Raw genomic sequence first — 27185 nt, forward strand, 5'->3', positions numbered from 1 at the left:
CTGCTTTTGCAAGTTAATCTACTGATAAATGTTAACAGTTATCTGAAAATGTAGCCATAGGAACATGACTCTGGGCTCCCAGTCTGTGCCTGCTTCATAGAGCTCTTGGTTACCATCCACCAGGAAGGCCCTGTCACAGTGTGGGTCACTGTCCATCCCACCTGGAGGTAAAATGAACCAGGTAATTTTGACTCCCTCCCACACTTCGAGGGCCACTAGACAAAATTTCAGGCTCTAAGTTCAGTAAATGGACCATTAATGCCCTTCAACAAGTTAGCATGTTTCAGCATTTCTAAAATGTGAGTAATAATTCCAACAACATAAAAAGTAATCTCCCAAGTGGAGCTAAAATTGTTGAACTTTACCGAAGCAACATTGTCTAGTTTTGCCCGGTGTTATCAGGAGTTGGCCAGCACTTAAGGACTGAAACACCTATTTTGTTTAAAAGAAAGAAAGAAAAAAAAGAAAGACAAGGACAAGTTTCTTCCTCTTTGTCGAAGAGTTAAAAAAAAAAAAGAGTTAAAAAAAAAAATAACACCTCAGGAAAGGCTATTGGGGCTGGAGACTGAGCTAAAGCAAAACTTGAATTCAACTTGTGCTTCCTGGGACTGACTAATCAGTCTTATTTTTTCAGACTTAGGAGGAGCAGACTTTTCTGGGTCATTTAATCCTTCACTGCAGTGCCCCTTTGCCTACAACTATTCTTTTACATTCTCTCATTTCTGGGAAAATTTCTAGGAAAATATAACTTCCCTGTCTTAGTCTCTTTAGGTTGCTGTAACAAAATACCATAGGCCAGGTGGCTTCTAAACAACTGAAACTTACTTCCCACAGTTCTGGAGGCTGGGAAGTCCAAGATAAGGCACCAGCGTGATTGTGTTCTGGTGAGGACCCTCTTCCTGATTCGTAGCTGTCGCCTTCTTGTGTCCTCACATGGCGGAAGGGGTGAGGGAGCTCTCTGAGGCCTCTTCTAAGGGCACCAGTTGCATTCATGAGGCTCCACTCACATGACAGTCACCTCCCAAAGGCCCCGTCTCCTAATGCTGTCACCTTTGCGGTTAGGATGTCAACATGAATTCTGAAGGGGCACAAACATTTAGACCATCGCATTCACCAAGTAACAATAGTCCTAAAAATAATCCCCCAAGATAAATCTGAACAAAGTTACACAAAGAAAATACCAGGTCCTGTTACTTTTAAGTTGAGGTCTATCAAACATGAAGTAACAGATCATTTGAGTCTTGTGCAGGATATTCCAGAGGAGATCACGTGCCAACACAGTGATTCTAGTAACCCAGTACCAGAACCTGACAGGGAAAGTGCAAGAAAGAAAACTTGCAGGCCTATATCACCCATGAACAGAGATGTAAAAATCCTAAACAAAGTATTAGAAAATGTAATCCAGAAGTACCTAAACATAGTGAATGCATCATGATAGAGATTTTTCACAGGAACAGATAGATTATATAGCATTAGGAAACTTCGAGGTACTGTGTACCACCTGGACAGATTAAAGGTGCAGAATCCATGTGTTCATCTCAATAAATGCAGCCAAAGCAGTGGAAATACTCAGCACCCATTCATTGTAAAAACTCTTAGCCAAGCAGTGGAGAGAAGGTACTTAGCCTGGTAAAAGGGTATTTACCAAAAACCTGCTGGCAAAAATGGTAAAATGTTAGAAGTAGTTATGACAGGAGGAGTATAAAGAACAAATTATGCAATAATGGCTCTGAGAAAAACAGTTCATCCACATAGAAGAAAAATTAGATGCCTACCCTCACCACAAAAAGAATTCTGTGAGAGGCAAAATTATGTATCTTTTGGAAGAAGATGTAAGGCATAACTTTATGACTTCAAGATAGGGAAGGATTTTTTTTTTTTTAAGTAGGCTTCATGCCCAGTGTGGAGCCCAATGTGGAGCTTGAACTCACAACCCTGAGATCAAGACCTGAGCTGAGATTAAAGTCAGACTCTTAGCTGACTGAGCCACCCAAGCATTCCAGTAGGTAGGATTTTTTTTTTTTAATGATTGTTTATTTTTGAGGAAGAGGGAGAATCCAAGCAGCCTCTGCACCACCAGCACAGAGCCTGACATGGGTTTCAAACTCACAAACTATGAGATAACCTGAGCTAAGAGTTGGACAGTTAACCTACTGAGCCACCCAGGTACCCCAAGGTTTTTTTTTTTAATGTTTGTTTATTTTTGAGAGGGAGAGAGTGTGCATGCGACAGAGAGAAAGGGGGACAGGAGATCTGAAGTGGGCTCTGCTAAAGAGCTGAGAGCCCGATGTGCTCAAACTCATGAACTGTGAGATCATGACCTGAGCTGAAGTAGGACGCTTAACCAACTAAGCCACCCAGGTGCCCCGGGAAGGAGTTTTTAAACAGGATACAAATAAGCTATGAAATCTTTGTATATATTTGCTCACATTAAAATGAAAAACATCTTGTTATCAAAATATACCAAAAAGGAAATGAAAAGTCAAGACATAAAACATCTTGCCATGGTATTTAAAAAAAAATTTTTTTAATTTTTTATTTATTTTTGAGACAGAAAGAGCAGGGGAGGGGCAGAGAAAGATGGAGACCCAGAATCCAAAGCTGTCAGCACAGAGCCTGATGCGGGGCTTGAACCAATGAAATGTGAGATCATGACCTGAACCGAATTCAGATGCTCACTGACTGAGCCACCCAGGTGCCCCTCCACAGAATTTTCAACAAATGCTTATCATCTGGAAAATGTAAATAATGTATACAAATCAACTTAAAAAAAGACAACCTGGTAGAAAAATAAATTGAATACATGACTGTATTTCACAGAAGAGGAAATGCAAATTTCTAAAAACATGAAAAGATGCTTTCAGGATCACAGATAATGATTTTATGAGATTTTGTGACTTTTTAAAATAGACCTTATTTATTTTTTATTTTTTTGGTAGGCTCTAAACCTAGTGTAGGGCTTGAACTCACAAACCCGCTGTCAAGAGTTGCACACTCCACTGACTGAGCCAGCCAGGCCCCCCAGGTTTAATGATTTTTTAAAGATGAGTAAAAGTGAAGATGTGTGACATTATGGAATTTTAGAATGTATGTGAAATAACTGGAATGCATGCTTGACTAGTGAGAGTGTAAACTGATACAGACCATTAGCATCCTATAAAGTGAATTTGAATTTGTGTATGTCATGAAACACGAAGTTCCACTCCTACGTATATATAATAGATAAATGTTTGCATATGAGCAGTAAGAGACATGTATAAAGATATTCTTAGCAGTGCTGATCATAGTAGCTACTGTTTGAAAGTATCTGGTGATAGGAAAATGGGTTATTTTGGAATATTAACTATGTAGAGCAGCAGTGGAAACTAATGAACCAAAGCTGTAAACAAAACACAGATGAATTTAAAAGCCTGAAGACTTTTCAAAAGACGTAGGAAACAACATACAGCCTAATAGCATGTTCTGCAAAATTAAATTTAGTTTAAGTGATTTATACATGTGGGGAAGATACTAAACAAAAATAGCAAGTGACCAAATGACAAGATATTCTAGCTCTCCATTGCTGTGTAACAACTCATCCCAAAGTTGAGTGGCTTAAAGCAACAGTTGTATCAACACCTACCTGTCGGTTCCATATTTGGGTTCAGTTGGGCAATTCTTACTTGGCGTCTCTAATGCATTTGCAGTCCAATGGCAGCTGGCATTGAAGCTCAACTTAAGCTTGGTGTCCAGGGTGGCCGGCAGTCGGTGATGACTGCTGCTTGAGAGCCCTATTGGATTTTGCACAGGGGAGTGGCTGGTTTCTGAGAGGCAATGTCCTGAGAGCCAGCATTCTAAGAGACCTATATAGAAGTTGCAAATCTAAGAACTCGACTTTGGAAGTCACATGAGATTAATACATTAATTCTATATTCTTTTGGTGAAAAACGATTTATAGATGTGGCCCAGATTCAAGGGGAGAAGATGATACAAGAGTGTGAATACCAGGGTCATGGTTCATTGGGGGGACCAGATTTGGAGACTAGTTACCACATGAACACAAAAGCCAGGATGGTGATCACCTCTGACTGTGAGGCAAGGAAGTGATTTGGGAAGGAGCATGGGGTTCCTCAGTTTGCTTGATGCCTGAGAGAGCCTTCCTTTTCAGAAAGAGGTTTTCAGGTCAGCCAGAATGAGGATCAGTAAGAAGGCCAGTGTGTTTATCAGTAAAAATAATTAAATAGATTTTTTTTTTTTTTTTTTTTTTTGCTCAGCTCTAGAGTGGGTGATTTGAGGTAGGATAAAACCCATCTTACTGCCTGATCACCCTAGGTGAAGTGAACATCAAGTTTATGAGGTTGCATCCAAGGGCCATCCCAAGGTCATAACATTCTTCAGGCCACTGACTCTTTGTTTTTAAAGTTTATTTAATTATTTTTGAGAGAGAGAGACAGAGCAGGAGAGAGGCAGAGAGAGGGAGAGAGAGAGAATTCCAAGCAGTGCAGAGCCTGATACAGGGCTCGAACCCACAAACCATGAGATCATGACCTGAACTGAAACCAAGAGTCAGACATTTAATTGACTGGGCTACCCAGGTGCCCCTCTTCAGGCCACTGTTAAATTTAAATATGTCTCCTTAACAAAACTATCAACACCTCTCTTTCCTGTCTACACTTTCCCTTATTCATCTCCTTAGGTCACCAGAGGAAGAGAATATTGGTTCCTATCTTGAGTAAGGAAACACTAAACCAAAAAAAAAAAAAAAAAATGTGCATTATAAGAGAACTAGGCAAAGAAAGAATGATCGTTAAGTTGTCAACATATTTTCTTTGAAGGGGTTCCTCTTTAAAGAGACTTCAGAGTCTAGGCAAAAGAGAAAAATGTCTATTTTTACAACGTCCTAATAGGCCATTTTCAAAGCAAGCTGAAAAAGCAGAATATACTTAAGCTTTTATAATATGATTGACATGCCCGATACATTGAATTTCTAGTATTCATAGTAATTATTTAAAATGTCCACCTTTTCGGGTGCGTTGGGCTCTCGTTGGCTATTGCATTATCAAACATGTTTTCTCATTGAAGAGGTCTGTGAAATGAATAGACCTTTTTTTCCCTAGACTGCCCCTCCATTGGCTTTGTCCAGTATTTCCCACCTGGTCAGATTTATGCTGTGCTTTTTTGGTAAGAAAACCACCAAAGCAATATTCTCAGTTCATCATGTTATCACATTAGGAGCCTTATGATGTTGGTAATTTTAGCTTTATCTTGGTTAAGGTGGTGTCTGCCTGATCACTCACTGTGAAGTCACTGTTTTTCTCTTGGCAGTCAGTAGTGTCTTGAGAGGAGACCCTCTGAGTGTGCGCGTGTATATCTGTACTAGTCACACCTCACTGCTGCTGGTTTTAGCATCTATTGATGACACTTGCCTTGTTATTACAGTGGTTTTCCCAAGGAGATCTCATCAGTCCATCATTTCTTCTACATTTACTCATTGGCTTTCCACTTTGGGGAAGTGTTCTGTCTTCTGTTTTTATGACCGGAAGCATGGTTTCTTATTTTAGTTAATGGACTGTAATCTGCTAATATTGTTATGTACGTCGATGGAGAAATTGTCCCAGACTTGACCTCAAGAGCCTCCGCAAACTCATTTCTGTGTCCTTTCTGTCACAGGCTCGTGACTGCATCTAAGATTGGTAAGTCAAGTATACCTACTTCAGTCTATGTAGCAAAATATGATTTCTTGACTAGACAACTTGGGGGTTAGAGGAGGAATTTTGGGGTCAAAAGCATTTGGGGGGATTTTCTCTTTTCTCTTGCACGATCTTATATTTCCTCCTCTTGCTATTTTCCCCCTTGACATGTGGCTTCCACATCTCTGTCTTTCTGTTAACTGTGTTGTGCCTTCATCATTGCCTTCACAAGGATGTCTCCTCACCTCCTGCATGTACTTTTAAAAAAATTGCAGTAAAATGTACATAACATAAAATTTACCATTATAACCATTTTTAAGTTTACAATTTAGTGGCATTGAGTATATTCACAATGTTTTGTAACCAGCACCAATCAATTTTCCAGAAACTTTTTTATCATCTCAAACAGAAGCTCTGCACCCATTAAGCAGTAACTCCCTCATTTCCCCTGCTGCTAGCCCCCTGGTGACCTCTTATTCCACTTGCTGCCCCTGGGAATTTGCCTATTTTAGATTCCTGATATAAGTGGAATTGAATAATATTCGTCCTTGTGTGTCTGGCTTCTTTCATTTGGCATAACGTCTTCAAGGTTCATCCGTATCAGAGTATGTGTCAGAACTTCGTTCCTCTTTAAGGCTGAGGTAATATTCCATTGTAAGTATGCACCACGTTTTACTTACCCATTCCTCTGTTGTTGGACATGTGTATCGTTTGCACATTTTGGTGATCATGAACAATGTTGCTGTGAACGTTTGTGTACATATGTTTGTGTGAACATTTCTCTTGGGTAAATACCTAAGTGGGATTACATAGTCCTATGAGGAGTGGATATGTAACTTCATAAGACCCGCCCCCGACTCTTTCCAGTGTCTGCATCATCTTACATTGCCATCAGCAATGTATGAAGGTTCCAGTTCCAACGTGGGTGGTTCTATGTCTTTGCCAACCCTTGTTATTTTTCAGTTTTCTTCCCCCCCCTCCACCCCCCCCCCCACCCATAATGACCACACTAACAGCTGTGAAGTGGGTATCTCATTATAGTCATGATTTGTAGTTCCCTGATGACTAGTGATGTTGAACATCTCTTTTATGGGCTTGTTGGCCATTTTATATGCCCCCCCCTTTTAAGAAATATCTGTTCAAATCCTTTTCCCACTTTCGGAATGGGCTGTTCTGTGGTTGAGCTACAGGAATTGTTTGTATATCCTGCATGCATATTCAGTTCTCTTATATACCTGTACAGTTTTGCATATTTTCACACATAGACACACTTACTCTTTCTGGTGGTGATTTTATATCCATCTTAGGAACACTACTGCCTTTTTTCTTTTCTCTTCCATATCCTTTGTATATATATATTTAAGGATATGATGGGAGTTTTAGATTTATACCACAATCATTACCTCACCTACCTGAAGAAACACTTGGTTACCAAACAACCATACATTATTTCTACCCTGTTTTTATTTCTATGTCTAAGTGCCTACCGTGTGCCATATCCAAGAAGTGCATTGTGCCTAAAACAGAGCAAACCCTTGTATGCCTGTGGCATTAGGTCTAAAAGCTGCTTTGATCGGCAGCTGCTCTGTGATTTCTTTCAGTATAAAGATATGGGCAAAAGAAGACAAGCTAGCAATATTTCAATTTCTTGTAAGCAAATTATATACAATAAAAAAAATGTAGGTTTTCATGACTCAACTCCATAACTTTATAAGGTTGTGATGGAAAGACCCAGATGGAATTACCCCCTCAGGCTCCTATATTCCAACACTATCCTGCCTACACATCTCTTTGCTTGGAATCTTGGAATCTTAAACCAGCCAATCAAGAACCAGCCATCATTAGGTGATCTGCCTGATAAACCCCTGCCATCTTCTGTAGGGAAAATAACCTTGCAATAACCAATCCAATTTTTGCCTAACTTCCTTGTTCTTTCTCCTTCCTGCCTATAAAAGTCTTTCATTTAGTACTGCTTCTTGGAGCTCCTGCTAGACAGGATGCTACCTGGTTCATGAATCATTGAATAAAGCCAGTAAAATCTTTAAAATCTACTCAGTTGTTTAAAAAATTTTTAAAAATATTTATTTATGTTTGAGAGAGACAGAGTGAGCAGGGGAGGGGCAGAGAGAGAGAGGGAGACACAGAATCTGAAGCAGGCTCCAGTGCTTGAACTCCCATTACCTGAGCTGAAGTCAGCCGCTTAACCAACTGATTGGTTGATGACTTAACCAAATGGCACCCCGGTTGATTTTTTCTTTTTTTTTTTTTTTTTAAATTTTTTTTTTCAACGTTTATTTATTTTTGGGACAGAGAGAGACAGAGCACGAACGGGGGAGGGGCAGGGAGAGAGGGAGACACAGAATCGGAAACAGGCTCCAGGCTCTGAGCCATCAGCCCAGAGCCTGACGCGGGGCTCGAACTCACGGACTGCGAGATCGTGACCTGGCTGAAGTCGGACGCTTAACCGACTGCGCCACCCAGGCGCCCCGATTTTTTCTTTTTTAATACAGTGTTCATGTTGAGCATATAAGTCATAGGAGAACATACAGCAGACTCCATTTATATAAAGGTCAAAACCTTGCAAAAATAAACACTTATTATTGTGGGACACATACATGTGGAGTACGCATCAAGCTAAGGGAGTGAAATGCTTAACACAATTTAGATAAGTGACAGGGGAGCATTGTGGACCAGGCTTCAAAAATTCTGGTCAAATCTCTTCAAGCAGAGTGTTGGGTATGTGGGTATTGGTTTCATTTTTTTTTTTTTTAATGAATATAATTTATTGTCAGATTGGCTTACATACACACCCAGTGCTCATCCCCACAAGCGCCCTCCTCAAACAGTACCTATGCATACATTATCCTCGGGGTGTGCTACGTATTAAAATAAAAATAATCATAGCTAGCCGGTGGAGGGGTAGCTGTGGCGCGCAGAGCCTCCTAAAGGCGCTTAAATTCAGGGTTTGTTTTTCAAATCACCTTGCTGGTCTGACAAAACAAGCCTAGGGGCGGATTTAGGCAGCGGGCACTGCGAGGGGACCGCCCTATCCATCAGGTGCGCGCGCCCCCGCGTTGCAGACCCCTCGGACAGCGGGTCCCCGGGACTCGCGCGGCGAGAGGGTACGTGCCTCTCCCGGGGGTCGCCCAGCCGCCTTCTGGGAGCTGTAGTCCGCGCGGGGCGGAGGCATGTCGGGAGTAGTAGTTCTAGGGTTCGCGGGGTTGCGGGACTGGTCCCGGCCTTTCTGGGGCTAGAGGCGCGGGTGATCTCGGTTACGCTGGGGCGGTGTGCAAGGAGCGGAGACTTCCCGGCTGCCTCTTCCCCGCAGCGGTGGAGCCAGCGTCTGTCCCGTCTGGGTGGGGAGTGCGGTGCCCGGCGGGGCGGCGCGCGGACACCGGGAGACGCCGCGCGGCCCGTGGGTCAGAGGTCGGCCGGGGCGGCGGTGCCTTGCGGGTGTCGCTGGCCCGGAAGACGCGCGGAGAGGAAGCGCCCGGCCAGGTGAGCTGGGGCGTGCCGGGACTGCTGTGGGCGGGGGCCTCTGGTGGCCGTCTGCCGAGAGACTTCTCAGTGAAGTAATACAAACAATAGCTCGCGCTGGCCGAGAACGAGGTGTGCCCGATCGTGGTGTAGCGGCTTCGATGGATTAACTCATTTCATGCTTCTGCATGCATAGCCAGTAAGTTGACTGCACACTGCCCCCATTTTACAGATGAAGGAACTGAGGCACAATGGCCAGGTAATTTGCCACGTTTAGCTAAGACCCTGGACTGGAGCAAGGATTCCCTTCCTGCCCCTGTTACTTAACCATTTTTGTTTCTTTGTCAGGTCGCTGTGACTCCTTAAGTTCTCAGTCTCCCTCACATCTGCGAAATGGGATAGCCATACATACGTTTTAGAGTCGTTGTGAGGCTTAAAAATGTATGAAAAGCACCCCAGATTCTGGAGTCTGTGAATACCTCTACAGCATCTTCCCTCCCCTGGCTGAAGTGCCCCAGCCCCAGATGACCACCCCCCCCACCCCCCGCCCCCATACTCTGCTAGTTGAGCCCTCACGCTGGGCACTGCACCCTGGAGAGCCCTCTGCATGCAAACCCAGGTAGCCAGTGCAGGCAGCTGTGGCCAGGGTCCTTCTCTGACACCTGCCTGGCGGCTCCAGGCACACTCACCTTGCTCTCCCAGTTGGGATTTGTGTGTGACAAAGAGGGCTGTTTCCCGCTGTGGATGCTGTAAGAGGTGGCACCTGTGAGATTTGCGTGTAGGGGGTCCGACAAAGCAACAGTCTGGCATGCATCTTGTGCGAGAGGGAGTGTTTTAACCACATTACCTCTGGTGAGGTAGGGTAGGTCCGGATACAGGGGGGTGAGAGGAGGAAAGTGTGCAGGTTGTGTTATTCCCTGGGGACCAGTGCAGCACTCCAGGCAGGGCCACTCAGGGAAGGCACCTGTGAGGCAGAAAGACAAGGCAAATATGGGCAGGCGACTTGATTGTGGCTTCTTCGGGAAGGAAAGGGCTGGGTGGGGCAGGTGGGCTTAGGGTTGGCCGTCTGTATTTGAAAGTGGCAGCCTCCAGGAAATTCATGTTCATTGTTGATTTTACAGCGTGTACACTTTAAAGCTAACTAAGGACTCCAGGTATCTGTGGATGAATCACAGTTTGCTTAGTCACAGCTAATAAACCTTAGGTGACCGTAAAGCATCAGTTTATAGCAGTTAGAAGTATGGTTAATATAGGGAGATGGAGATGGGAGAATTGTCTTAGAGCTGTATTGGCTTGGTGAGCATGCGTTTGCTTGGCTTGCATCATTTATGTGGTGCGGCTTTGCTGGGACCTGGTGGGCATTATGGGTGGTTGTAACTTCATCTCCCCTCTCCCCAGGCCATCCCTTGACACCAGAGTTCCTCATGACACCTTTTCCTCTCCAGATCTATCTTGTCAGCAGTCTACACTCCTCTTGCCAGGAAAACTGAGAAGGAAAGCATGGCTGTGGATTTGCTGCCCACTAAGGTGAAAGTAAGTGAAGATTGTCTTTCTCATGAATCGCTTTCTGGGTTTAGAGAGGGTGCACATGTTTCCATTCTTTGAGTACTTTTCTCTCCAACAAAACCTGGGGAATCCAGGGTTCTTTAAGTTTTCCCCAGGATCCAGGATTCATGGAGGGGCTGCTGAGGAATGTGCTTCCTCTGTCTCTATGTCCATTTTCATTACTTTAACCTGAAGATCTTTCCCAAATCTCTGTTCTCAGGCCTCAACTTTTCCCTAGAGACACAGTGGAGAACTCTTAGGAAATATTTCCACATGGAAGTCCCAGCTTTCCCCCAACGCCAGCTCCTGTTCCTTCCGTGGGTTTTCTGTTCTGCCAGCCCCAAAGCCTCTGTTTTCATTGACTGCTTTCCCCCAAAGTAGTGGTAGCTTACATGTTACAAATGTAGACTCTGGAACTTGAGTTCATAAGTTCACCTCCAAGCTGGGGTTGTGACCTTGGCAAGTTATTGTCTCTCTGTGTGCCTCATTTCCTCATTTGTAAGTGGGATTAATGACATACGTACCTCGTTTAGTCCATGTAACAGGACTGTTAATATCTGCATTTTATGGGTGAGGAAACTGAGGCACAGAGGAGCAAGTAACTTGACCAGGGTCTTCCAGCTAGCCTCGAACCCAGATAAGACCGTATATACATTAATGTTATGCTCTGAGAACTTAAGTATACGTAAAATTCTGAGAACAGTGCATGGTACATATTAAATCTCAGTAAATGCTAGCTGTTAACTACCATTATTATCATCATAAGCAGCAACGACATTATTTTAGGGCCTGCCAAATTGGTCTGCCTCTTGCCACTAGGCTGGACTTTGCTTTGATTCTCTAATTACAAGGAGATGTGTGTTGTGGGAAACCAAAATGTAAAGGCCAGCAAAATGAAGTGAAAGCAATACCCAGCCATCACCTGGGGTGCCCTCTGCCCACAGGTAGGGATTTTCACTGTCTGAGCTTTTCCCATACCCGCAAGCTTTTCTGAGAGACCCACTTGATTTCAGCTAAGGGAAGATGAAGAGGAGGATGTTTGCAACTCAGCGTTTTTTGTGAGTTTTTTTTTGACCTCTAATTTACTGAAAACTGAAGATTTGAAAGCAGATAGAATAAAGAGTACTGTACTAAATACAGAGCATCGGTATCTGAACGTCCATTGGCTTCTCATCAGAAACAAGGGCCAGAAAATGATCGAGTGGTGTTTTACATGAAAGAAAGAAACTGTGAACCCAGAATTCTATAACTGATGAAAATATTCTTTAAAAAAATTTTTTTAATGTTTTTAATTTATTTTTGAAGGAGAGAGAGAGACAGCATGAGCGGGGGGAGGAGCAGAGAGAGAGAGGGAGACACAGAATCCGAAACAGGCTCCAGGCTTTAAGCTGTCAGCACAGAGCCCGATGCAGGGCTCCAACCCACGAACTGTGAGATCATGACCTGAGCCGAAATCGGATGCTTAACCAACTGAGCCGCCCAGGTGCCCCACCAATGAAAATATTCTTTAAGAAGGAAGATGAAGTAGAGGCTCCTGGGTGACTCAGTCGGTTAAGCATCAGACTCTTGATTTTGGCTCAGGTCATGATCTCATAGTCGAGAGATTGAGCCCCGCGTTAGGCTCTGTGCTGAGGGTGTGGAGCCTGCTTGGGATTCTCTCCCTGTCATTCTTCCCCTGCCTCACTTGCTCGCTATCCCTCTCTCTATCAAATAAACTTAAAAAAAAAAAAAAAGAAAAAGAATGAAGTAAAGACATTTTCAGATAAATGAAAATGAACCTAAGTCATGGTCAGCAGGCCCACCCTGCAATATATGCTAAAGTATATGCTTGCTTCAAGTTGACAGGAAATAATGCCAGATGGGAGCTCTCACCTTAGGAAGGAAATAAAGAGCATTGGAAAAGGAGGCCATGTGGATAAATGTAAATATATAAATACTTTTTTCTCTCAGTATCTTTAAAATGCCTATGATTGGAGTGCCTGGGTAGCTCAGTCGGTTGAGCGTCTGACTTCGGATCAGGTCATGATCTCACGGTTGGTGGGTTCAAGCCCCGCCCCGCATTGGGCTCTGTGCTGGTAGCTTGGAGCCTGGAGCCTGCTTCAGATTCTGTGTCTCCCTCTCTCTCTGCTCCTCCCCTGCTTGTGCTCTCTCCCTCTCTCTCTCTCTCTCTCTCTCTCTCTCTCAAAAATAAACATTAAAAAATAAATAAAAAAATAAAATGCCTATGATTGTTTAGAGCAAAAACATAATACTGTATCATGGGGTTTATAACACAGGTGGAGGTAATACACATGACAGTTGTGTGTCTAGAGTTCATTTATGGTTGGACTCAAAAAGCTCTGTCTTTATCTCCAGAAAAGCTCTATCTTCATCTCTGAGGAGGGCCTGGATGGCTGATTTTTGACTCTGAGGCACAATAAAGGCAGTGGATATGCTGTTTAAGATCCCAGTGCCACTGGCTCCCCCCAGGGTGGTCATCTCAGTGGTTGGTTGGGAGCTGGCCTACCTTGTTTGACAAGCCTTGCTTGACACACAAAAAGCCCCTGCTGAGCGTTTCCCCTTTAAGCCCTTCTGATTCAAAGTTCCTCCTACAGATCCAGGGACATGGCCTAGGCTGTGTGCACAAGGACAGGGAGATTGCACATGGAACATGTCTCCGTCCTCCAGGGCTTCGCTGCACTCTCTCTGTCTTGTTGCACTTGTACCTGTTGCCTCCCATGAGCGTGCTTGGTGAGGTCTGGTGAGTCCTGCCAGCTCTCTGAACACGGAGCGTCTTTTTAACAACGATAGCATGAAGAAGGGGTGGTGTTCCCATACACTTGCAAGTTCTTGCGTTCTGTGTGAAATCAGATATTCGCTCTAATAGACTATAAAGAACTAAGGATGTATGTTATAATTCTCAGAGCAACCACTAAAAATGCAAAGAGGTGGGGCGCCTGGCTAGCTCAGGAAGAGGAGCCTGAGACTCTTGATCTTGGGGGTGTGAGTTCAAGCCCCATGCTGGGTGTAGCGATTACTTTAAAAAAATTTTTTTTTAATCTTTAAAAAAAATGCAAAGAGGTATAGCTGAAAAGTCAATACATAAAATGGAATGTAAACAATTTCAAAACAGGGACGCCTGACTGGCTCAGTCGGTTGAGCATCCGATTCTTGATTTCAGCTCAGGTCATGATCCCAGGGTCATGAGATAAAGCCCCACATAGGGTTCCATGCTGAGTGTGAAGCCTGCTTGAGATATTCTCTCTCTCTCTCTCTCTCTCTCTTTCTCTGCTCCCCCTCCCACACGTGCACTTTCTCTCTCTCCAAAAAATAAAAAAATTAAAAATTTTGGAATAAATGCACACACCCTGTAAACAATGTCAGCCTACTGGAAGGGTAGAGAGTAGTAAGCAAAAAATTGCTTTTCTGCTCCTCCACAAACACGAAAGAATAATCAGGGTGGATGGCTTGTTGTATTCTTCCAAATACTTTTGTGTGTGTGTGTGTGTGTGTGTGTGTGTGTATGTATGTATATATATATATATATATATATATATATATATATACATACACGAGATCCATCTGGATAATCAGGATCTTCTCATCTCAAAAATAAAATCCTTAAGAAGATCTTCAGGGTCCTTTTAGTCATATATATAACATTCACAGGTTTTGTTACTCAGCCTACCACAACCATTGGCTTACAAATAAAGTTTCCAGAAACATCTTTGAACAAATACCCCTACTCATTTGTGTGAGGCTCTCTTATAGTGGACTCCTAACAGTAGAATCACAAGGTGAAAGCATACATATTCCTTTATCATGCCTTATATCTCCTTCATATAAGAGCTGATAATTGGCCAGCTTCTGATTTCTCTCATTTTGCGAATTAGCGGAGTTCTCTTGGAAGAACTGACTTTCTCACAGTCCCTTTTGGCACGTGTATAGTCTTGCATGTTCTTTGGGTCTTATTTACTTTTAATTTCTTTAAAATGTGTATTTTTAAGAGAGACCAAGAGCCAGTGGGGAAGGGACAGAGAGAGAGAGGGAGACTAAGAATCCCAAGGAAGCTCTGGGACCCCGGGTCTTTTAATTTCCATAGACAGTGGATACCTATGTGACAGTCTAGTTTAGTGGTCAGTCTGCCTGAATTCAGTTCCAATCTCTACTAGTTTCTAACAGGATTACCTTGGCAGGTAACGTAACCTCTCTGAGCTGCTTCTTCACTTGCAAAACAATTTAATTATAGTGTCTTCCTCATAGAATTTCTGTGAAACTTCGTGAAGATACTATGTTCAAAGTTCCTGTCATAGTTCCTGACATACAAGTATTCAATAAACATGAGCTAATACTATTTTTATCATTTGCTTTTACATCTCAGAAATTCTTTTTTGTTTTGGTTCTGCTAATGGCTTTTCCAGTTTTCTGGCATTGTTCTAAGTGTATTCTGATTTTTCCCCCCCTTTCCTTTAATTTGGATTTTGAGTGAGAGGGAGGTGGATGTCTGTGCTCACTTGACAGATCCCAGCCTGGGATTTAAATTCCCTTTTGGCGGGGACTTGCCTTTCTCCCCGACTTTGCCCTCACAACACCTGGTGGGTTCTCAGTAAATATTTGTATAATTGTCGATGGGGGGGGGGTCCCAAAAGTAACATAAATAGTCCATTTGAAATATACTTAGAATCCTGGGACATCAGGGTTGGTTGTCGCACATCCCTGCGTCACCGGCGTTACCGAGTGGTGGAGAACTTGGTCCTGGGTGAGCAGGAATGGGTTTGCCATTACAGGAGTCTGTGACGTTCAGGGACGTGGCCGTGGTCTTCAGCCAGGACGAGTGGCTGCACCTGGACTCTGCGCAGAGAACCCTGTACCGGGAGGTGATGCTGGAGAACTATGGCACCCTGGTCTCGCTGGGTAAGGAGGCTCATCTGTAAGGGAGAATCTGCTGCGGGAGCGCCTTTGAGCTGCCCCTGTGGGGTTCAGAGTCCGCAGTTTCTCCCCTAACGAGCCCCTGGGAAAGGAAGAGCCTCTGCGGATTCAAGGCACGCATTTGTGTCCGGATGCCCTTCCTCTGCCTTCCTCCCACCTGCCTCCTGACCAGGGTGGTCCTCCTCCTGACCAGGGTGGTCCTCCTCCACTCACTGGGTCCTGTGGGGGGTCAGGGGGGGAAGAGGGATAAGGCTGTGTTGTTTCTGAACCAAACCCACCTGCGATGTGCTGCGTGCCCCACCTCCCCAGGCTCCCTTCTCTGCCCTTATGCCTCTGGTTTGTGAGCTCCGGACTTGCCCCATCTGCTCAAACTCCATTCCCTTCCCCACGAGCAGGGATTCCATCTTCGATGCCAAAGGTGATCTGCCGGTTGCAGCAAGGCGAGGATCCTTGCGTGGTGGAAAGGGAAACCCCTCAAGACGCCTGTCTGGGTGAGTGCGCGGCTGGGAACCGGGCACAGGGCGGGGTATATATGAGAGCAGGTCAGGAGGAGGCGGTGCTCTGAGAATTTTGCTGGAAGTGCTGAGCCAGGGCCCCCTCATGGGAAGTTCCTTGGTGATAATGGTTTTCTTTGCAGCAAAAGGCCCCTGAGTAGACCTCTTTCTTTGCTTAACGCGCCCTGCTTTCCCTCTTTCCTTCTCTGCCACTTCACCCACTTCCTTCTGCTGTCTTGGCCTCTTGATTTCCACGGTTTTCTTTCCATCTGCAATTACACATGACAGACTTGAAAAACTTTACACCTTCGGTTGCGTCTTGAATTCTTTGTAATTTCTCTCACAACCCCATATTTCAGGGTGTTGTCAACGCTTCCGTGTCTCAGGTTTCTTAACTCATCATTTCCCTTTTATGTCCCTGGAGACTGGGGCTGTCGTGTCCCACTGTGAGAGTCAACCAGCTCCCCTGGACCTCTGTAGCTTTTCTGGTCCAGGGCTTGGCATGCTTTTCCCACAGTGGACCAGATGGTAAATATTTTGGCATTGGGGGCCACAGGTCTCTTTTGCAGTCCTTAAACTCCGCCATTTTAGTGCAAGGTAATGCAAATGCAGACAGAGACAGTAAGTAATCAACCCATAGGTGTGGCTGCCTTCTAGCACCAGAAGGAGGTATCAGCTGGAGTTGGCCCAGAGACCTGTAGTTTGTAGACTCCTCTTCTAGCCTAGTCTAAGCTCACTGGTCTTTATCATAAAACTGTAAGTTGTTGAAGTTAGAAGATCACTTGAAGACCGTCAAATTTAGATACCTCTCTTTATCACGGAAGAAACAGTGCATCAGAGGTTGTCAAACACTTTGCTGGCAGAGCTGGAAAAGCTGAAAAGCAGTGAGAAAAGCCTCGATCACCAGTGTCATTTCTGTTCACCGTGTGACACAGAATGGGCAATATTTTGTGGTTTGTGGTCTTTGTGGTTTGACCTTTATAATCTATGATTCTTGCCTTTATTGGCATGTTTTGTTTGCTCGTTGTCTTCACAAATACTTTTCACCTTTATTAAAATACAGTTTTCTAGGGGCGCCTGGGTGGCTCAGTCAGTTAAGTGTCCAACTTTGGCTCAGGTCATGGTCTTATGGTTCATGAGTTCGAGCCCCGGGATTCTGTGTCTTCCTCTTTCTCTGCCTCTTGCCAACTCATGCACGTGTGCATGTGCACTCTCTCTTGAAAATAAAGAAACATTAAAAAAATTAAAAAAAAAACCAAAATACAGTTTTCTCCAAAGAAAGAGTTACTGAGTAGTACAGCCTAGCATATAAGATCATGATTTGACTTTGGACATTTCCTGATTTCATGTTACCCCTGCCACTGCTTCCAAGTGCTCTGAGCTACAGGGAAAGTTACCTACCTTCTCTGAGCCTTGTTCTCCTCTCTCACCTTCTGGGCCATCAGCAGAGTGATTGATCTTTTCAAAACTCAGGTGTTATTCCCATACCTTAAGAGACCTTGTTGTTTCTCTCTTTATCCACGGAGTAAAGTAAAATTCCTTAATGTGACATTAAACCTACTTCGTAGCCTGTCTCCATGTTGCTTTATAGGAATCAGTGGCCACTTCCACTCCGGCTCCATGTTCTGGCCAAACCTGAACCCTCATTAACATTTGTGTGTCATTCCTTCTCGGGTTACTGCTTCCCCCTTGTCCACAGGAAACCTTAGATCCATCTGCCTCCCCTCATCTGTGGGTTTTTCTTATTTTTTCCTGCTTCCCAGTCAGCATCCATTTTCCAGTCAGTCGCATTCATACGGCACTTTCTGGATGCCTTGAACACATCCATTACAGCATCTGTTGTAGTGAATTATAGTTATTCTCCTGTTATTTCTTTTCCTAACTGGATTGTGCATATTTAAGGAAGAAACCAGGTCTGTCTTTGAATTCTGTGCCTGTAGCATCAAATATACTGCCTTCACTTAATATTTTTTTAGTGTAATTGAACTGCCTTTATGATTAACTCAGTGCCGAGGAAGCTCAGATTTAAGTACTCAGTGCAACCAGACCATGGCAGCTATATCATTGTTCACCTTCCACTCTGTCCTCATTCTTACCAAATAAGGCCACTGTTTCCTATTATTATCTGCCTAAGAACTTACAACCCCTCCTGTGACCTGTATTATTATTCTGAATTCTTCTGCCAGTTGTTCAGGAACTCTGTGTTTGGCTTTACCCTGTTATTCCAGGGGCTCCTGGGTGGCTCAGTCAGTTAAGCCTCTGACTTCAGCTTAGGTCATGAGCTCACAGCTCTGTGCTGACGGCTCGGAGCCTGGAGCCTGCTTCGGATTCTGTGTCTCCCTCTCTCTCTGCCCCTCCCCCTCTGTGCGCTTGCTCTCTCACGCGTACACCCTCTCTCTCTCTCAAAAAAAAATAAACATTAAAAAAATTTTTTTAAATGAATTCGAACCTGGATTTCCTCTTTTAGTCATTAAGCCCCTCCCCCTGCCCCCAAATAGGTTTACTTTCCCCACAGATGACTTTGATCAGGCCTTCTTTCTGACTCATAGACTCCTCTTTTCATTTTCTACTGAAATCCATCCCCTTGCTCTTTATTATCCAGCTTCCTTTATAGAACCACTCCTTGCTAATACTGTTGGTGTTGGTGTCTTGGTTCTCTGAACCTCACACCAACATTATACAGCCGAGGCTTCTCATATCAAGGAGAAATGAACCATTACTGTTTAATCATTTGTACGTTTCATATTATCATTGCTGATTATTCACTATTTGTTCAAAAAATGACTGGGTTTCAGGAGTCTGTTATAAGAGGAGGGAATTCATTTTTGAGGTCACCTGCTCTTCATAATTTTTCCAACTAACTCTGCCCAGTTTTGTTGTTTTTTATGTTTATTTATTTTGAGAGAGAAAGAGAGCACAAGAAGGGGCGGGCAGAGAGGAGAGACAGAATTCCAAGCAGGGTTCGCACCATCAGTGCAGAGCCTAATGCCAGACTCAAACTCCTATACTGTGAGATCATGACCTGAGCCAAGATCAAGAGTCAGTTGCTTAACTGATTGCACCACCCACATGCTCCCATTATTTTTTTTATGCAAGACACTCTAATTGCGTGCTTATCATGTGCACAGTAAGGAATTAACAAATAATGATGTTAATGTTTATAATGTTAATGTATAATATAGGTATGTAATATACATTATAGCATGTATAATATACAATATGTATGTATAGTATATACATATATATACATAATATATCTATATTAATATACACTAATAATGTACATTAACAATAATCAAGATATTCTCCTTGAACAAACACTTGAATTATTTTCAGACTTCGTGTATGTATATATGTTAAGTGATAGAATGTTTAAGTAAAATATGTTTTGGAAGAGAGAGAGAGAGACTGATTTAGGCTTTAGTCATTAAATTTCTTTAGAAAAATGAGATTAGGGTAGCCTAGTAGATTTCTGGATGGGCAGGGAATGTCATATTGTGACAAAGGATAAAAAGAGGGGAGGTACCCTGGTCAATCCTTTAACTTGCAAACTGTTAGGTTTTCCATTAACATCTTGAAGAAAAATCTATATTTTTATACAGATTTATAGCCTGTGTGCCTTCTTCCTCTTATTATTTAATTTTAATCATATATATTTTATTATTATTTAATTTTGATCATATATATTTTATTTATATATTATATTTATATATTAATTCTGATGGATTTTTATTAACCTAAATTTAAGTATATACAATTACCTAATTACACAGACCTAGTTTTAACCTATTTTCAATCATGGATTGATTAAAGAAAGCCAGATTTGAGCCCACAGTTCCATAGAATCAGCTCAAGCTGAATCCTTTCACTTAACATCATATCTGAGCTTGGGGCTTGGGCATATTTCAGAACTTTGGGGCATATTGACTCCACATTTCTTGTAAACTTTCATTTGTCTAAAGAGATTCTCACAGGGGTGCCTGGCTGGCTCAGTCAGTGGAGCATGAGACCTTTGATCTTGGGGTTGTGAGTTTGAGCCCCATGCTGGGTATAGAGATTACTTAAAAATAAAATCTTTAGGGGGCGCTTGGGTGACAGTCTGTTAAGTGTCCGACTTTGGCTCAGGTCATGATCTCACGGTTCGTGAGTTTGAGCCCCACGTCAGGCTGTGTGGTGACAGCTCAGAGCCTGGAACCTGCTTTGGATTCTGTGTCTCCTTCTCTTTCTGCCCCTCCCTTACTCAAACTCTGTCTCTCTCTTACTCTCTCTCTCAAATAAATGAATAAACATTTAAAAAATTAAAACTTTAATAAATAATACAAATATAAAAATAAAAAGATTCCTACAAAAGGAGGTCAGTCTTCTGGTTGCAGCTTATTAGAAGAGATGACTATTTTTCCTCGTGATCAATTTGGAAGGGAAAAGTGGGGGCAGGGAGGTGTGAACAAAACTGTTATTCCTCCAATCACCAGGGATAGGTTGTTGCACGAGGCTGATTTATTCCATATTTTCCTCTTCTTTATAGTCAGCATCTTGAATTTAGATCAGAAATCCTCAATACAGTCATGCTTCAGGGCTGCTATAAGTTTGAAAACCTGAGCACCCTCTTATTAACAGACTGTTTCTCCTTTCACAGACTATGATACGAAATCATATTCACATACAGATTCACAAAATCTAAGGAAAACATCACAGATATTTTTAAATGATCACACCTAGAGTTTCAGCTATGGGCACTAACATCATAAAATCCACATGTGAATAGAAAGAAGATACGGGTGCCTGGCTGACTCACTTGGAGGGGCACACAACTCTAAATCTTGGGCTTGTGAGTTCAAGCCCCATGCTGGGTGTAGAGATTATGCAAAAAATAAATAGATAGATAGATAGATAGATAGATAGATAGATAGATAGATAGATAAGTAAGTAAGTAAACTTAAAAAAAAAAAAAAGGAGAAAATAAAGACAAGTTACCTACCTCATGGCCCAGCATACAGAACAGGAAATGATACACTGAAATGTGCCACAGTTTATTCAACTCGAACTTAGGAGCTAACATTTTTCTGTAGCCTCATACCTTCAGCTTGACCTGTTCTCTCTCTGCCTCTGCTTCTCTCAAGTTGCAATGTCTTTGTTTCCAGTGTTATTCTGTTCACTCTATTCTCCGACACCACTCCTTCACCTGTTTACCACTCTTCCTTTCCATCCTATCCTGTTTTTCCCCAGTGGCAAGTCCATATTTGAGATCAAAAGAGGTATAAAACCTCTTTTATTTATTTATTTTTTGAGAGAGAGAGAGAGAGAGCAGGGGAGAAGGGCAGAGAGAGAGGGATAGAGAGAATCTCAAGCAGGCTCCACTTTCAGTGCAGAGCCCGACATGGGGCTGGATCCCACAACCCTGGGATCATGACCTGAGTTGAAACCAAGAGTCGGACGTTCAGCTGACTGAGCCACCCAGCCACCTCTCAGACCTGTTTTATATGTACTATTGCCAATTTTACTGTTCCACGGTTGCATGTTTCTCTCTTCCTGTAGAGGTGCCGTTAATGCTTCTGATCCACTCCAGGTTTCAAGACTTGGCCTGAAATGGAAGCCTCACCTCCCAGACAGGACATTTCTATAGAAGAAACATCTCAGGGAATAATAAAGAAAAAGTCCATTAAGTTTGGTCACTGGGACATCGATTTTGGACAGACTTTGGAATTGGAGAGTGGAACAGAACAGGAGCAACGGAAGAAACCTCTTCAGCAAATCATGACCTCACACAAAAAAACTGTGAGTGGAGATGTAAAGCAGACACGTCTTGAATTGGGGAAAGGCTTACTTATAAATACAATTCTTGTCACACAACAGAGTGTTCCTATAGAAAGGATACCCAATATATATTACACTTTTGGGAGAGGTTTTAAACAGAATTTTGATTTAATGAGATGCATCCAGATTTACCCAGGAGAAAAACCTCATCTTTGTAATGAATGTGGGAGAAGCTTCAACCAGAGTCTCCATCTGATTGAACACCAGAGAATTCACACTGGTGAGAAACCCTACAGATGTAGTGAGTGTGGGAAACCCTTTAGCCACAGATCCTCCCTTCTTGCCCATCAGAGAATTCATACTGGAGAGAAACCTTACAAATGTAATGAATGTGAGAAGGCGTTTAGCAGCAGCTCGACCCTAATCAAACACCTGAGGGTGCACACCGGCGAGAAACCCTACCAGTGTAAGGAATGTGGTAAAGCCTTTAGCCAGTGTTCAACCCTCACTGTACATCAGAGGATTCATACTGGAGAGAAACTCTATAAATGTGCTGAATGTGAGAAGGCCTTCAATTGTAGAGCAAAACTTCACAGACACCAAAGAATCCACACAGGGGAGAAACCCTATAAATGCAGTGAATGTGGGAAAGGTTACAGCCAGTTTGCATCCCTGGCTGAACATCAGAAGCTTCATACTGGAGAACAGCTGTGTAAATGCTTGGAATGTGGGAGAACCTTCACACGCATCTCCACCCTTATTGAACACCAGCGAATTCATACTGGTCAGAAACCCTACCAGTGCAATGAATGTGGGAAAGCCTTCAACCAGTATTCATCCTTCAGTGAACATCGTAAAATTCACACCGGGGAAAAGCTTTACCCATGTGGAGAATGCGGGAAAGCCTTTGGTTGCAAATCCAACCTTTACAGGCATCAGAGAATTCACACTGGAGAGAAACCCTACCAGTGTAATCAGTGTGGGAAAGCCTTCAGCCAGTATTCATTCCTAACAGAGCATGAGAGGATCCATACTGGCGAGAAACTCTACAAGTGCATGGAGTGTGGGAAAGCCTACAGTTATAGATCAAACCTTTGTAGACACAAAAAAGTTCACACTAAGGAAAAACTCTATAAATGGAAGGAATATGGGAATCCTTTTATCTATAGCTCCGCCCTTACTCAGTATCAGAGATTTCTCAGAGATGATGAGTCCTATGAAGTTTAATTCTTCTCTCAAATGATTCAAGACTTCTCACTGGAGAATAATAAATAGGGCACAGACTCCAGATCAGATAAAGATTTTTTTTTTACTTTGGGAGGAAATATGCTAGTTTCCACTAAGTCATGGTAAAATTGATCAATGGAATTATGAAGAGCACCGATTTGTCAAATTTTATAAGAATCATTAAATATTAAATGCTAAGGTTACAAAGAACATATAATAATTTTTAAATTCATAGAAAAAATATAAAAGGCCTAACTTAAAAAAATAGTAAAAATAATGGAATGTGAGTTTTGTTTCTTTTTCTTTTTCTTTTTCTTTTTCTTTTTCTTTTTCTTTTTCTTTTTCTTTTTCTTTTTCTTTTTCTTTTTCTTTTTCTTTTTCTTTTTCTTTTTCTTTTTCTTTTTCTTTTTTAGAGAGAGAGCACAAGTGGGGAAGAGGGGCGGTGGGGGGAGAGAGAGAGAGAGAATGGGAGAGAGAATCCCAAGCAGGCCCCACACCCAGTGCAGAGCCTGATGCAAGACTTGATCTCACAAATGTGAGATCATGACCTGAACTGAAAGCAAGAGTTGGACGCTTAACTGACTGAGCCACCCAGGCACCCCTAAGTTTTGTTTCTTTCATTAGAGTTTATTCCCTAAGAGTAAGCTTCAGTATGAATTTTCTTTTAAAAACGGTCATTGAGTTAAAGTGAATAAGCGTGAGGCCCATAATTTGCTAAAATGGCAGGCAAATACAGGACACATGCTTTTCAATGAAGAGAAGCTCAAGATAAAAAGGAATTCTTTAAATTCAAATTTTCACATGGAAATAATCAAGCTCAATTTTTCATGAACTGTGTCACTGGCAGGTTATATATATAAATATATATCTATACACATATGTGTACAAACATACATATGCACAAGCTTTGGAATATATGTATATTTTTTCCAAAAGTTTTTGATGATTAAAAAAACATGGTTTCATTAACCTAGAATTCAGTTTTGGAAATTGAATTTTTTCCCAAAGTGAGTCTCTTTTCCTTTTCCTTACATTATTTCTTAATTTGACATGATTTGACATTACTGAATAGTCTTAGGCTAGTATTATAGAAGGTGCAGTAAATTGAGGCCAGTGGAGAGAATGTGATGCAAATACTCTGTTTTCTGTTGCAGGAGGTACGTATTTACAGAATCTGACTACAGCTGGTAGCTCATTAGAGCCAGGTGGAATTTTAATTTAGTTTATTTATAGCTAACAAAATTGAGCTTATTGGGCAGAGTCGAGACTAGAATCTAAGATTCCAGCTGCTGTTTTCTGTGACAATTATAGGTATGAATTACAATAATTCACTTCCAATCTCACGTCCCGAGAGTATGACTTACTGTTTGTTTTGTAAACTGGTTCGGCACAACAACAGTAATTTCATCAGTTTTATTTCTGTGTTTGACAGGTTCTTCCTAACTGCAGTCCTGTTAATTGGCTTACAGTCATGCCCTTTGTTTTTCTTATGTGTCCCTAATTACACCTGCTTTTGTAATCACTGTACATAAGTCCTCAAACCCAGCTGAGGTCCAGATAGCGAAATTGCTTTTCGATTTTCACATACAAGACTGCCTTTTCATTTGTTTTTGTTATACGTCTTTTGTGTAAAGTGATAAGTGAATATTTAATTATTAAACCTTCTAGCCATCGGTTAAAATTGGGTATCCAAATATTTTCCATATTTTTGAGATACGTTTCATTTTCCCTGTGCCTCCTTCCCACAATTTTATATTTCAGTTTCACAGTTGGTATCATTTAAAAAACTGTCCTAATAAAAGTAGCTAGAACCGTCTGAGAAAGGTTTTAGAATTAAATGCAGACATTCAGCATAGTGTACTTCTTGACCTGTCTTAGCTCATTAGAAAATCTCTCTTTATATATTTATGTATATTTGTTAGGAAATGAGCTTTTATAAAGACTTCAATGTTTAACACTGGATAGAGCCATTTGCAAGATATTTCAGATAAAAACATGTTTGGTTATCCAATAGCAATGACCATGTTTAGTGCCCAGATTTTGGTTTCCAAATGCTATTCCCTACTGAAAATAACCATGGCTCATTTGGAGCAGGGAAAATATAAAATGTGTCTGAGGTATCTTTTTATGAAACAAAACCAATAGATAGCACTTAAAGACAAGCACTTAAAGGATAACATCAGGGGCTCCTGGGTGGCTGAGTCGGTTAAGCATCCAACTGTTGGTTTCAGCTTAGGTCATGATCTCACAGTTTTGTGGGGAAGAGCCCGGCGTTGGGCTCTGCACATGGAACCTGCTTAGGATTCTCTCTCACCCTCTCTCTGCCTGTTCCCGTTTGTGCCGTCTCTGTCTCTCTCAGAAATAAATAAACTTAAAAAATTTTCTTTAAAAAAAGGATAATGTCAGAAGGACACGGGAGCCAAGTTGAAGGTTCTCTCACTGATCAAATTTAACACAATATAAACATCGAAAAGAATAATCATTGTAATTGTGTATAACATGCTAAGTAAAAATGAGCCCATTATGAAAAAGTAGTGGAAAAAAAAAGGAAAGCTGTCTATGAACTTATTTGGTGAATGCCATCTTTTTAGCTGTCTGTGGAATGATAGACAAATCATCATCTTGAAACCCTCAATGCAATTAAATCAGGAGAATCCAATGGATAGTAAAACCATCAGGTGAAAAAAAATTTTAAGGAACATTATATGGTGTCAAAGGTCACAGATCCGATTGCAAAGAAAAGATATGCCTTTATAATGGAGAGATCTGGCTGTCAAACTGAGTTTCACTACCGGTGGGGCAACCTGACTTTATGTGGCTCCTGATGAGATGCAATACGAGGCACTCATGATCATCTGTGACGTATTCTTGCCAAAAATACTTAATGAAAATCTAATTAAGCCTCCTCTCCGGATTGTTTTCCGTGTTTATAAGAAATCTAAGAGCTAAAGGAACAACTTGAATTATGTGATGAGGAAACAGACAAACCGAGAGTGTGAGACTTTGTACAAGACAACTGGCCAGGACTTTTCAACAAGCCAATGTAGTAGGACAAAAAGACTTCTAGATTAAGGCCCTGAAGAGTCACAAGCAAAGTGTGATCCTTAACTGGCTTCAGAGTCTGAAAAATTCAAACTGTAAAAGACATTTGGGGGTATACTTGGGGAAGGAGGAGGATGGAATGGGTGTTAGATAATGTCATACGTTTAATTTTCCTAGAAGTGATAATGGCATTGAGGTACATAGGATGTTGCCCTTATTCTTAGGAGATGCATGTAAAAGTTTTCAAGTCTGAAAAGTCATGATGTCTGCAGCACATTTGCAAGTAAGCATGTAAAAAATTAGTCAACTGTTATGAAAAATTAGTCAACTTTGTGGAGGATATAGAGATGGTCATTGGTTATCCTTCCAACTTTTCTGTATGTTTACAATTTTAATTAAAAAAACGGAGGCAGGAAGTCATTGTATAATGTGATGAATATGAAGCTTCAAGTCAGACTTCTTCCTTTGTACTTGTATACATTTCCTGTTTGAGAGTTTATTTCCGGGGGATGCAACCATTGGAAATAAAATAACTTTTGGTTCTTGTTCCACTCTAAATGGAGTAAGCACATGCTACCTTATCTCTCCCACAAAGTACATATAAAAACCCTGGAGAGGATGCATGGAGCAGCTGTCTGAGAACTCTGAATAGTCATGGTAGCAGGCAAATTTAAGAAGGAGACCAGAATTTGAACTAAGACCATTCTGGCATTCCCAGAATGGCATTCCTGTGTAAGGACAGTGGTGCTTCGTTGAGAAGGGATGTAAACCTTTCAGAGAGGAGAACACTTACCTGTCTTCAGAGGCACTGTCTTCCTGCTACTTGGACCTGGAGGTAAATATAGCCATGAGGTGGGAGCAGAGAGAACCTAAAACCTTGGATTAAAAAAAAAATTTTTTTTAATGTTTATTTTTGAGAGACAGCATGAGCAGGGGGACGGGCAGAGAGAGAGGGAGACATAGAATCTGAAGCAGGCTCCAGGCTCTGAGCTGTCAGCACAGAGCCCGACATGGGGCTTGAACCCACAAATGGATCATGACTTGAGCTGAAGTCGGACGCTTAACCAAC

At 42.1% G+C, this 27185-nt stretch overlaps 1 protein-coding gene across 2 annotated transcripts; it reads left to right on the forward strand.

Annotated features, from left to right (window-relative positions):
* The first annotated feature begins 8857 nt into the window (after nt 1-8857).
* Nucleotides 8858-26674, forward strand: ZNF354C (zinc finger protein 354C). 2 transcript variants are annotated; one of them, XM_086706050.1, is made up of 5 exons: nt 8858-9167; nt 10592-10679; nt 15458-15584; nt 15995-16090; nt 21660-26674. In XM_086706050.1, the coding sequence occupies exons 2-5, from the start codon at nt 10647-10649 to the stop codon at nt 23072-23074; spliced, it is 1671 nt and encodes a 556-aa protein (XP_086562176.1). In that variant the 5' UTR covers nt 8858-9167; nt 10592-10646; the 3' UTR covers nt 23075-26674. The 2 variants fall into 2 exon arrangements, with proteins under 2 accessions (XP_086562176.1, XP_086562173.1); XM_086706047.1 differs by lacking the exon at nt 8858-9167 and adding an exon at nt 9189-9345.
* The last annotated feature ends 511 nt before the right edge of the window (nt 26675-27185 follow it).

The sequence above is a fragment of the Puma concolor genome, chromosome A1 (genome assembly GCF_028749965.1).
Source record: "Puma concolor isolate L17-30 chromosome A1, mPumCon1.1.hap2, whole genome shotgun sequence".
Classification (NCBI taxonomy): domain Eukaryota; kingdom Metazoa; phylum Chordata; class Mammalia; order Carnivora; family Felidae; genus Puma; species Puma concolor.